This window comes from Bombina bombina, chromosome 4 (assembly GCF_027579735.1).
Source record: "Bombina bombina isolate aBomBom1 chromosome 4, aBomBom1.pri, whole genome shotgun sequence".
NCBI lineage: Eukaryota > Metazoa > Chordata > Amphibia > Anura > Bombinatoridae > Bombina > Bombina bombina.
Genome location: NC_069502.1, coordinates 762277127 through 762290428, shown reverse-complemented (window position 1 = coordinate 762290428; position 13302 = coordinate 762277127). Strand labels below are relative to the sequence as shown.

At 37.4% G+C, this 13302-nt stretch overlaps 1 protein-coding gene across 4 annotated transcripts in view; it reads right to left on the bottom strand.

Annotated features, from left to right (window-relative positions):
• The window catches only part of TBCE (tubulin folding cofactor E), a 143651-nt gene that overhangs the window by 42570 nt on the left and 87779 nt on the right, over positions 1–13302 (bottom strand). For all 4 annotated transcript variants that reach the window (XR_008402069.1, XR_008402070.1, XM_053711076.1 and 1 more), the window contains exons 10-12: positions 7712–7776; positions 5288–5352; positions 5048–5200 (exon numbers count right to left, since the gene is read on the bottom strand). Coding sequence is in view for 2 of the 4 variants with exons in the window: in XM_053711076.1 (XP_053567051.1) it covers positions 5048–5200; positions 5288–5352; positions 7712–7776 (283 nt within the window). In the remaining 2 variants the exon portion in view is untranslated. The remainder of the gene's footprint in view (positions 1–5047; positions 5201–5287; positions 5353–7711; positions 7777–13302) is intronic.

Genomic DNA, 13302 nt, shown 5'->3' with positions numbered 1-13302 from the left:
TTCCCCCTAGGGATCAATCGGGGAGAGCCGGCTGAAAAAAACCTAACACCTGCAAAAAAAGCAGCATAAAGCTCCTAACACAGCCCCATTGATTCCTATGGGGAAACACATTTTATGTCTACACCTAACACCCTAACATAAACCCGAGTCTAAACACCCCTAATATTACACTTATTAACCCCTAATCTGCCACCCCCGACATCGCATACACCTGCATTATATTATTAACCCCTAATCTACCGCTCCAGACACTGCCGCCACCTACATTATACCTACATTATACTTATGAACCCCTAATCTGCTGACCCCAACATCGCCGACACCTACATTATATTTATTAACCCCTAATCTGCCGCCCCAATGTCGCCGCAACCTAACTACATTTATTAACCCCTAATCTGCCGCCCACAACGTCGCCACCACTATACTAAAGTTATTAACCCCTAAACCTAAGTCTAACCCTAACCCCCCCTAACTTAAATATAATTACAATAAATCTAAATAAAATTACTACAATTAACTAAATAATTCCTATTTAAAACTAAATACTTACCTATAAAATAAACCCTAAACTAGCTACAATATAACTAATAGTTACATTGTATCTAGCTTAGGGTTTATTTTTATTTTACAGGCAACTTTGTATTTATTTTAACTAGGTACAATAGTTATTAAATAGTTATTAACTATTTAATAACTACTTAGTTAAAATAAAGACAAATTTACCTGTAAAATAAAACCTAACCTAAGTTACAACTACATAAATAAAAAGAGAGAAGCGCTCAACCTGGGAACGAACAATAGCAAGCAGGATCAGACTGATATGCTTCAGGAAAGCTTTTCTCTGTGAAAGGCACATTTGAGCAAAAAGAGGCTGCTTCTTAGGTGGTGACTAGCCATAGAACAAGCTATTATGCTATTGTTCGTTCTCAGGTTGAGCGCTTCTCTCTTTTTATTTATGCAAATTATGACACCTAGGGAAGTCTCCCTAAGTGTGATGCGGGAATCCAGACGTGGACCCGTTGCTCAGTGTGCCTAGAGGGATATGGCTGCACCTCACTGACGAGGCCCACAATAGGCCGAAACGTACGTCTGGGGTTTTGCTGTTTCTCTCGTTCAGAGAAGGATTGCCTGGTATTTCGGGGCTGGACTGTACTGTGAAGTCAGGATCAGACTGATATGCTTCAGGAAAGTTTTTCTCTGTGAAAGGCACATTTGAGCAAAAAGAGGCTGTTTCTTGGGTGGTGACTAGCCATAGAACAAGCTATTATGCTATTGTTCGTTCTCAGGTTGAGCGCTTCTCTCTTTTTATTTATGCAAATTATGAAACCTAGGGAAGTCTCCCTAAGTGTGATGCGGGAATCCAGACATGGACCCGTTGCTCAGTGTGCCTAGAGGGATATGGCTGCACCTCACTGATGAGGCCCACAATAGGCCGAAACGTACGTCTGGGGTTTTGCTGTTTCTCTCGTTCAGAGAAGGATTGCCTGGTATTTTGGGGCTGCACTGTACTGTGAAGTCAGGATCAGACTGATATGCTTCAGGAAAGTTTTTCTCTGTGAAAGGCACATTTGAGCAAAAAGAGGCTGCTTCTTGGGTGGTGACTAGCCATAGAACAAGCTATTATGCTATTGTTCATTCTCAGGTTGAGCGCTTCTCTCTTTTTATTTAAGTTACAACTACACCTAACACTACACTATAATTAAATTAATTAAATTAAATACAATTAATTACAATTAAATACAATTATCTAAAGTATGAAATAACCCCACAAAATTACAGAAAATAATAAAATAATTACAAGATTTTTAAACTAATTACACCTAATCTAATCCCCCTAACAACATAAAAAAGCCCCCAAAATAAAAAAGCCCTACCCTACACTAAATTACAAATAGCCCTTAAAAGGGCCTTTTGCGGGGCATTGCCCCAAAGTAATCAGCTCTTTTACCTGTAAAAAAAAAAAGTACAAATCCCCCCCAACATTAAAACCCACCACCCACGCAACCAACCCTACTCTAAAACCCACCCAATCCCCCCTTAAAAAAAACTAACACTAACCCCTTGAAGATCACCCTACCGTGAGACGTCTTCACCCAACCGGGCAGAAGTGGACCTCCAGACGGGCAGAAGTCTTCAGCCAATCGGAATTAAGGTAGAAAAAATCCTATTGGCTGATCCAATCAGCCAATAGGATTGAGCTGGCATTCTAATGGCTGTTCCAATCAGCCAATAGGATTGAGCTGGCATTCTATTGGCTGTTCCAATCAGCCAATAGAATGCCAGTTCAATCATATTGGCTGATTGCATCAGCCAATAGGATTTTTTCTACCTTAGAATTCTATCAGCCAATCAGAATTGAAGGGACGCCATCTTGGATGACGTCATTTAAAGGAACTTTCATTCAGTCGTCGGACGAAGAAAGAAGAGGATGCTCTGCGTCGGATGTCTTGAAGACGGACCCGCTCCACGCCGGATGGATGAAGATAGAAGATGCCGTCTGGATAAAGACTTCTGCCCGTCTGGAGGTCCACTTCTGCCTGGTTGGGTGAAGACTTCTGCCCGGTTGGGTTTTTACAGGTAAAAGAGCTGATTACTTTGGGGCAATGCCCCGCAAAAGGCCCTTTTAAGGGCTATTTGTAATTTAGTGTCGGGTAGGGCTTTTTTTTATTTTGGGGGGCTTTTTTATTTTGTTAGGGGGATTAGAGTAGGTGTAATTAGTTTAAAAAAATTTATTTTCTGTAATTTAGTGTTTGGTTTTTTTTCGTACTTTAGATAATTTTAATTGTAATTAATTGTATTTAATGTATTTAATTATAGTGTAGTGTTAGGTGTAATTGTAACTTAGGTTAGGTTTTATTTCACAGGGAAATTTGTCTTTATTTTAACTAGGTAGTTATTAAATAGTTAATAACTATTTAGTAACTATTGTACCTAGTTAAAATAAATACAAACTTGCCTGTAAAATAAAAATAAACCCTAAAATAGCTACAATGTAACTATTAGTTATATTGTAGCTAGCTTAGGGTTTATTTTATCGGTAAGTATTTAGTTTTAAATAGGATTTATTCAGTAAATTGTAGTAATTTTATTTAGATTTATTTAAATTATATTTAAGTTGGGGGGGTTAGGGTTAGACTTAGGTTTAGGGGTTAATAACTTTATTATAGTGGCGGTGACGTTGGGGGCGGCAGATTAGGGGTTAATAAATGTAGGTAGGTGTTGGCGATGTTAGGGATGGCAGATTAGGGGTTAATAATATTTAACTAGTGTTTGCGATGCGGGAGTGTGGCGGTTTAGGGGTTAATATATTTATTATAGTGGCGCTATGCAAGTCCCATTGAAAATATAGGATATGCAATTGACGTAAATGGATTAGCGGTATTTCCGAGTCTGGCCAAAAAAGTGAGCGGTACACCTGTACCTGCAAGGCTCGTAATACCAACGGGCATTAAAAAGCAGCGCTTGGACCGGCCAACGCTTCTTTTTAACCATAACGCACAACTCGTAATCTAGCCGATAGTGTCTCAAAACACATTAACCTGTGATAAAGTCTGTACAAAAACTATAACAGCTGAGCTAGAAGCTTATGTCTGTGAGCTCTACTGTGTTACAGAATAGCTGAAAATGTAAACGTAACAGCAGAATATCTGTATGTGTAGTATATTGACGACCCAGCAGAAGGAGGCTATGAGACTGCAAAACCTGTGGCAGGCTTGTTACTAACTCCTCACTGGGTGTCATTGTGTCACTTCCCAATACTCCGATCTCCCCTCTTTCCCAAGTAGCAGCTCTCCGAAGGGGGAAATGGGCCTAAAATTGGTTTGAGGACTCCTCTCAACAAAGAATCTGGAGCACCTCAATACTTCCCTTTCCTCCTGTTAAGGTAAAAACTGGCATATCAAACGTTCTTGGAGTTTTTGGAATCTTAGTCTGCTCCTAGTGGCCAGTAGTCAAATCCCAGGAGTAATAGCTTGTGGACTCTCACCACCTTATGAAAGAAAACTTATTTAAAACCTAAGACACACCCCATAGATAAGAGGATTTAGTGCAAAAATATGTCATAGACATGTTTTTAAATTAACAAATCACATATTGTTTGTCTTTAATAGCCAAGGATAAGAAGCTCTGAGACTGAGTTATCAAGCTAAGGATGACTTCTAACATATAAGCTGAGCAAGACTGAAATAAATATAGTATAATTGATTTTATGATACCAAAGATTATAGATGTGGTGAAAATGGTGGTGATAAACAATACGTGATGGGTTAATTTTAATAACGCCATTATTATGTAATTTGGCACTGTATCAACTTATGAGGGTGTGTCTTATATTTCAAATAAGGTTTTTGTGTGGGTAGGTTGGGTGGTATGTGGTGTTTATATTGGATGTCTTAATAAAGGCCTTAGAAAAGGATGACACATTGACTGTTTTTTATGTTTGTAATCAAACAAAAAATATTTTTAAAGGGACAGTCAAGTCCAAAAAAAACCTTCATGATTTAAATAGGGAATGTAATTTTAAACAACTTCCCAATTTACTTTTATCACCAATTTTGCTTTGTTCTCTTGCCATTCTAGTTGAAAGCTAAACCTAGGAGGTTCATATGCTAATTTCTTAAACCTTGAAGACTGCCTCTAATCTGAAAGCACTAGAGGGCATTAGTTCATGTGTTTCATATAGATAACATTAAGCTCATGCACGTGAAGTTACCCTGGAGCGAGCACTGAAAATGCAAGTCTGTCAAAATAACTGAAATAAGGGGGCAGTTTGCAGAGGCTTAGATACAAGGTAATCACAGAGGTAAAAAGTGTATTTCTATAACAGTGTTGGTTATGCAAAACCGGGGAATTGGAAATAAAGGAATTATCTTTCTTTTTAAACAACAAAAAATCTGGTGTTGACTGTCCCTTTAAGCTGTAAAGACCTGCAATTACCAACAAATCATATATAAAAACATATATAACATTTCAGCAAATGAATAAAAGGATGGAATACAGAATACATAATGTTAATGTTCCTTAGTTTTTAGAAAGAATTTCATACCTCAATCCTGTTTAAAACTTTCAGTTTTGCTATTTTTGCAATGATCAATTGCCGGACAGTTTCAGGGTTTTTTGCACTTTCCATCAATGGGTTGTTCTGGCAGTTTAGAGACTGTAAACTTTCTAGTTTGTTGAGCTCATTTATCACAGACCACTACAAATGCAATAAAATGCATTAATGCTTTCCAACATGTCATACAAAAATAAAAACATATATAACACAAATATAAAATGGACTCACCTGTGATATGTTATTGCCATTGACAAACAAAATATTTAATTTAGAGAGCATTACACTTGTATGTCCTAAAAAAAAAAAATAGAAAAGCAAATTAGAAGAAAAAAAAACTTTGTTGACACAAATGTTTTCCAGTTATTTAAAATTTGGAAATGGATTGGGTGGTCTTTTTTGTTTTTTTTACATGAATGACTGGTAAATACATATTAATAAACTGAAACAAAAAATACATTGTGCTACATATACAATAGTAATGCTATAGCAGGATAATCAGGATTAGCTTGCATATTGTTTGCACAAGGGTCAATAAAGTGCCATATTAATGAGACAGTAAAATTCTCTAATATTTTAGAGCACACTAAGGTCCCTTGTTTAGTACTCGCAATAAATCACAGCTCCTGAGCAGGACACAGCCAGTGAGCCAATCACTTGCCATATTATAAAATATGAGAAAAAAATGGAAAAATAACACTTTTTCTAATTTTGACCCCCAAAATCTGTTACACATTTACAACCACCAAAAAACACCCATGCTAAATAGTTTCTAAATTTTGTCCTGAGTTTAGAAATACCCAATGTTTACATCTTCTTTGCTTTTTTTGCAACTTATACAAAGTAGCACTTTGCTATTTCCAAACCACTTTTTTTTTTTTCAAAATTAGCGATAGTTACGTTGTAACACTGATATCTGTCAGGAATCCCTGAATATCCCTTGACATGTATATATTTTTTTAGTAGACAACCCAAAGTATTGATCTAGGCCCATTTTAATATATTTCAAGCCACCATTTCACCGCCAAATGCGATCAAATAAAAAAAAATCGTTCACTTTTTCACAAACTTTAGGTTTCTCATTGAAATTATTTACAAACAGTTTGTGCAATTATGGCACAAATGGTTGTAAATGCTTCTCTGGGATCCCCTTTGTTCAGAAGTAGCAGACTTATATGGCTTTGGCGTTGCTTTTTGGTAATTGGAAAGCCGCTAAATGCCGCTGCGCACAACACGTGTATTATGCCCAGCAGTGAAGGGGTTAATTAGGGAGCTTGTAGGGAGCTTATAGGGTAAATTTTAGCTTTACTTTAGTAGACAACCCAAAGTATTGATCTAGGCCCATATTGGTATATTTCATGCCACTATTTCACCGCCAAATGCGATCAAATAAAAAAAAATCTTAAAATTTTTCAACATTTTAGGTTTCTCACTAAAATTATTTACAAACAGCATGTGCAATTATGGCACAAATGGTTGTAAAAGCTTCTCTGTGATCCTCTTTGTTAAGAAATAGCAGACATATATGGCTTTGGCGTTGCTTTTTGGTAATTATAAGGCCGCTAAATGCCGCTGCGCACCACACTTGTATTATGCCCAGCAGTGAAGGGGTTAATTTAGGTAGCTTATAGGGTTAATTTTAGCTTTAGTGTAGAGATCAGCCTCCCACCTGACACATCCCACACCCTGAACCCTCCATGACACCCCATCAAACAGCTCTCTTCCCTCCCCCACCACACAATTGTCACCGCCATCTTAAGCACTGGCAGAAAGTCTGCCAGTACTAAAATAAAAAACATTTTTAATTTTTTTTTTTTACTTCAATTGATTCTGCAATGTTGGATCCCCTCTTAGCCCCCAACCTCCCTGATCCCCCCCATACAGCTCTCTAACCATCCCCCCTCTACCTATTTGCCGCCATCTTGGGTACTGGCAGCTGTCTGTCAGTACCCAGTTTGCCCCCAAAAATTGTGTATTTTTTTTATTTTTATTTTTATTAAAATAAAATATTTTCTGTAGTGCAGCTGCCCCCCTCAATATCCTACCTCTCCCCCTCCCAGATTCTTGCCCAACATCAGAGATTTCCCCACCTTCGCCTCCCCCCCCCAAAAAAATGATCGTTGTCTAAGAGAAGGTATTACAGTGATGCCTCAATACCGAGGCATCACTGCAACACCTTGCAAGCGGTTGGAAGCGATCAGGATCGCTTCCACCGCTTGAAACCCCTAAGGACGTACAGGGTACGTCCTTGGTCACTAACTGACATTTTTGTAGGACGTACCCTGTACGTCCTTGGTCCTTAAGGGGTTAAAAGAACACTAAAGTCAAAATTAAACTTTTATGATTCCAATAGAGCATGCAATTTTAAACAACTTTCCAATTCACTTCCATTATTAAAATGTGCAGTTATTTTAGATGAACCATTTGGGAGCTACCGGCTCTTGCTGAGCATGTGCAAAAGTATATACGGATATGCATTTTGTGATTGTTTTATGGCTGTCACATGATACAGGGGAAGGAAAATGGAACAAACTCAAATTTATCACAAAAAACATGTACTACTCATTTGAAATTCTATTGCTTTGTCTTTTTATTTTGCATTTCTTGATTATGCAATTCTACTGTATTTAATAGTACTTTAAAAAACAAACTCACCGAACTGCACATCAGGGAAATTAAATGAAGAAATGTTGTTGTTGGAAACTATTAATTGACTCAGTCTGTAACATACAAAATAACTTATGTTAGCATACCACAGTGCTATGTTTTTGTAATAATATAGTTTAGAAAAAAAATCATTAAACTTGTAAGCATATTAGCATTTAAAGAAAGTACATAATCCTTAAATGGACAATAAACATCTTGAGATTTTGATAAAACATGTTAAGTTATGCATAGTAAATCAACTGTAATATACTTTTTTCCCCCCTTTTCATGTAATTTAGCTTTGAAAATTGTGGATTTATGCTTACCCCCGAGAAACTTCTTTCATAGCTAGGGAACTGTGAATTACCCCATGATGATTGATGTAAGCCATTGCTGTGACATTGGATGACTGGAAACGCAGATAAGTCTCGTTTTCAGGAAAAGACAGAAATAAAAGGACCTGCAAATTGCAGAATATTTATGGGCAACTTCACTGCCTGAAGTAACCAAATGCCCTGTGCTCTCTGGGACCCCCAGACTGCACCCCAACATGAAATACTTCAATTTCTGGAGATTATGGTGCAATTTAGATGACAGACAGAGGATATTCCCAAAACAATGGACCAATGATTGATCCACCAGGAAAGAAGAATTTGGCACCCAGAAGAATCTGGCTCTTAGAGTTTTGGGATATTTGCCTCCTCCTAGTGGTTAGGAGTATAATTCACAGGAGTAATGGATTATCACCACCTTTATGAAAGAAATACATATATAGTATATCCCCAAGAAGAAAGATAAACTCAACCCTTAGAGTGCAAAACAATGCAAATTAAATTAAATTACCAATTTAAACACTTTGTAAAACATGTATTTTGAAAGAAGATATTTTAAAAACATCCTTTAAATATATGTATAGAATGGATAAATTGGTATTTTTGTTTAAATACAAAGTAAACCAATATTTGGAACACAGAATTTGTATTTATTGTACAATGTAGCACTGATGAAAAATACAGCTTTGTTTGCACACACACTTATATTATCTGTCCCTATTTTTCCTCTGCAGAAGAGATAGAAAATGGAAAAACCGAGTAAACACACAAATATGATATCAAATGGCTTTAAAACATTTATTTTGATTGCAGATGTTTTGTAATGCAGTACTTTCTGAAGCATAAATAAAAAAATAATTTAGTGTCTCTTTAAGCTTGTCCTCTAGCTGCACTGTATGCTGAGACATGTAGTTCCCAGATGCTACCATTTGGAAGATACCATACACCACAACCTGCAATCACAGCCAAAGGATACTGCGTAGTCACAGGCAAGCAGCATGTTGGTATTGTTGTAGCACAGGGGATAACCAAGTTCTGCACTAATCATCATTTAGTACAAAGTGAACACAGGATAATGATATGCCCTTTTTTCAGTTTGAACCCCCCCACCCCCCACCCCTGAAATTTATAAACACATTATTTTAAATTAAATACACATTATTTTTTATGCACAGCTTTTAATGCTTTGATAATCACAATTAATTTAAAGAACAAAGGCTTTAAAATATTAATGTGAATACTTCAAATGCATAATGGAAATTTGTATAATTATAAGGGACTTGAGAAAAGCTTTGTTCTTTTAAACGAAATGTTATCTAGTCAGGTGTAATTGAGATTTTCTTCTTTTTGCCAGAAAATGTTATCTTCCATCAAAAAAATAAAATAAATCCATTTTAATTACTTACTGTGCCAGAAAAGTATGTGAATAATTGCAACTCTTATAAATGTGCTGAATTTTAAAAGATAAAAAAATATTTTGAAAGCGCTGTATACTAGTATTCATTTTTACAACCTAGAATTCATTGTATACTTTACACTTTTAGACTATTCAAAGTGTTATTTTCTTTTAAATAAGTGACACTAAGTCACTGCAATTGTACTCCATACATGTAAGGGGCAGAAAAGAATCCCTGCACATATTTTTTATCTGGAGAGGCTGACCACACTAGACTTGCATCCATACTATCAATGAAGGTTTACATTGGCTGTTCCACAGTTTGCAAAAATGGTTTATTGGCTAAGATAAAACATAATTTATGTAAGAATTTACCTGATAAATTCATTTCTTTCATATTGGCAAGAGTCCATGAGCTAGTGACGTATGGGATATACATTCCTACCAGGAGGGGCAAAGTTTCCCAAACCTCAAAATGCCTATAAATACACCCCCCACCACACCCACAATTCAGTTTAACGAATAGCCAAGAAGTGGGGTGAAAAGAAAGGAGCGAAAGCATCAACAAGGAATTGGAATAATTGTGCTTTATACAAAAAAATCATAACCACCATAAAAAGGGTGGGTCTCATGGACTCTTGCCAATATGAAAGAAATGAATTTATCAGGTAAATTCTTACATAAATTATGTTTTCTTTCATGTAATTGGCAAGAGTCCATGAGCTAGTGACGAATGGGATAGCAAATACCCAAGATGTGGAACTCCACGCAAGAGTCACTAGAGAGGGAGGGATAAAAATAAAGCCAATTCCGCTGAAAAATTAATCCACAACCCAAATCAAAAGTTTTAATCTTTATGATGAAAAAAACTGAAATTATAAGCAGAAGAATCAAACTGAAAAAGCTGCCTGAAGTACTTTTCTACCAAAAACTGCTTCTGAAGAAGAAAAAACATCAAAATGGTAGAATTTAGTAAAAGTATGCAAAGAAGACCAAGTTGCTGCTTTGCAAATATGATCAACAGAAGCTTCATTCTTAAAAGCCCAGGAGGTGGAAACTAACCTAGTAGAATGAGCCGTAATCCTTTGAGGCGGGGAATTACCCGACTTCAAATAAGCATGATGAATCAAAAGCTTTAACCAAGATGCCATAGAAATGACAGAAGTCTTCTGACCTTTCATAGAACCAGAAAAGATAACAAATAGACTAGAAGTCTTTCTGAAATTTTTAGTAGCTTCAACATAATATTTCAAAGCTCTTACCACATCCAAAGAATGTAAAGATCTCTCCAGAGAATTCTTAGGATTAGGACACAACGAAGGGACAACAATTTCTCTACTAATGTTGTTGGAATTCACAACTTTAGGAAAAAATTTAAATGAAGTCTGCAAAACCGCCTTATCCTGATGAAAAATCAGAAAAGGAGACTCACAAGAAAGAGCAGATAACTCAGAAACTCTTCTAGCAGAAGAGTTGGCCAAAAGGAACAAAACTTTCCAAGAAAGTAATTTAATGTCCAGAGAATGCATAGGCTCAAACGGAGGAGCCTGTAAAGCCTTCAAAACCAAATTAAGACTCCAAGGAGGAGAGATTGATTTAATGACAGGCTTGATACGAACTAAAGCCTCTACAAAACAATGAATATCAGGAAGATTAGCAATTTTTCTGTGAAACAGAACAGAAAGAGCAGAGATTTGTCCTTTTAAGGAACTTGCAGACAAACCCTTATCTAAACCATCCTGAAGAAACTGTAAAATTCTAGGAATTCGAAAAGAATGCCAAGAGAATTTATGAGAAGAACATCATGAAATGTAAGTCTTCCAAACTCGAAAATAAATCTAGACACAGATTTACGAGCCTGCAACATAGTATTAATCACTGAGTCAGAGAAACCTCTATGACTAAGCACTAAGCATTCAATCTCCATACCTTCAAATTTAATAATTTGAGATCCTGATGGAAAAACGAGCCTTGAGATAAAAGGTCTGGACTTAAAGGAAGTGGCCAAGGTTGGCAACTGGACATCCAAACAAGATCCGCATACCAAAACCTGTGGGGCCATGCTGGAACCACCAGCAGTACATACGAACGCTCCATTATGATTTTGGAAATCACTCTTGGAGGAAGAACTAGAGGCGGAAAAATATAAGCAGGTTGATAACTCCAAGGAAGTGTCAACGCATCCACTGCTTCCGCCTGAGGATACCTGGACAGATACCTGGCAAGTTTCCAGTTTAGATGAGAAGCCATCAGATCTATTTCTGGAAGCCCCCACATCTGAACAATCTGAAAAAACACATCTGGGTGAAGAGACCACTCTCCCGGATGTAAAGTCTGACGACTGAGATAATCCGCTTCCCAATTGTCTATACCTGGGATATGGACCGCAGAAATTAGACAGGAGCTGGATTCCGCCCAAGCAAGTATCTGAGATACTTCTTTCAAAGCTTGAGGACTGTGAGTCCCACCCTGATGATTGACATATGCCACGGTTGTGACATTGTCTGTCTGAAAACAAATAAATGGTTCTCTCTTCAGAAAAGGCCAAAACTGAAGGGCTCTGAGAATCGCAAGGAGTTCCAAAATATTGATTGTTAATCTCGCCTCTTGAGATGTCCAAACCTCCTGTGCTGTTAAGAGATCCCCAGACAGCTCCCCAACCTGAAAGACTCGCATCTGTTGTGATCACAGTCCAAGTTGGAAAAACAAAAGAGGCCCCTTGAACTAAACTATGGTGATCTAACCACCAAGTCAGAGATAGTCGAACATTGGGATTTAAGGATATTAATTGTGATATCTTTGTATAATCCCTGCACCATTGGTTCAGCATACAAAGCTGAAGAGGTCTCATGTGAAAACGAGCAAAGGGGATCGCGTCCGATGCTGCAGTCATAAGACCTAAAACCTCCATGCACATAACTACTGAAGGGAATGATTGAGACTGAATATTCCGACAAGCTGCAACCAATTTCAGACGTCTCTTGTCTGTTAGAGACAAAGTCATGGATACTGAATGTATTTGGAAACCTAAAAAGGTTACCCTTGTCTGAGGAATCAAAGAACTTTTTGCTAAATTGATCATCCAACCATGTCTTTGAAGAAACAACATTAGTTGATTTGTGTGAGATTCTGCAGAACATAAAGACTGAGCAAGTACCAAGATATTGTCCAAATAAGGAAACACCGCAATACCCCGCTCTCTGATTACAGAGAGGAGGGCACCGAGAACCTTTGAAAAGATCCTTGGAGCTGTCGCTAGGCCAAAAGGAAGAGCAACAAATTGGTAATACTTGTCTAGAAAAGAGAATCTCAGGAACTGATAGTGATCTGGATGAATCGGAATATGAAGATATGCATCCTGTAAATCTATTGTGGACATATAATGCCCTTGCTGAACAAAAGGCAGAATAGTCCTTATAGTCACCATTTTGAATGTTGCTATTCTTACATAACGATTCAAAATTTTTAGATCCAGAACTGGTCTGAAAGAATTCTCCTTTGGAACAATGAACAGATTTGAATAAAACCCCAGACCCCGTTCCTGAAAAAGGAACTGGCACAATTACCCCAGATAACTCCAGGTCTGAAACACACTTCAGGAAAGCCTGAGCCTTTACTGGGTTCACTGGAATGCGTAAGAGAAAGAAACTTCTCACAGACTTCCGGTGGGCGGCCCTAGAAGATGGCTGTGAGCTCCGCTAGCTCTGAAGAAAATCTCTGCTAACTCCAGTAATTTCGCCACCCTTCTATGCCATCTGCATCTCCCTTGACAGACAAGGTGTCCGGGAAACCCTGGCAGATAGAAGCATTCCACCCACTTCTTCCCCGGAAGGCATTATACTAAGTTATAATCCATAAAGGATTATTGAGCA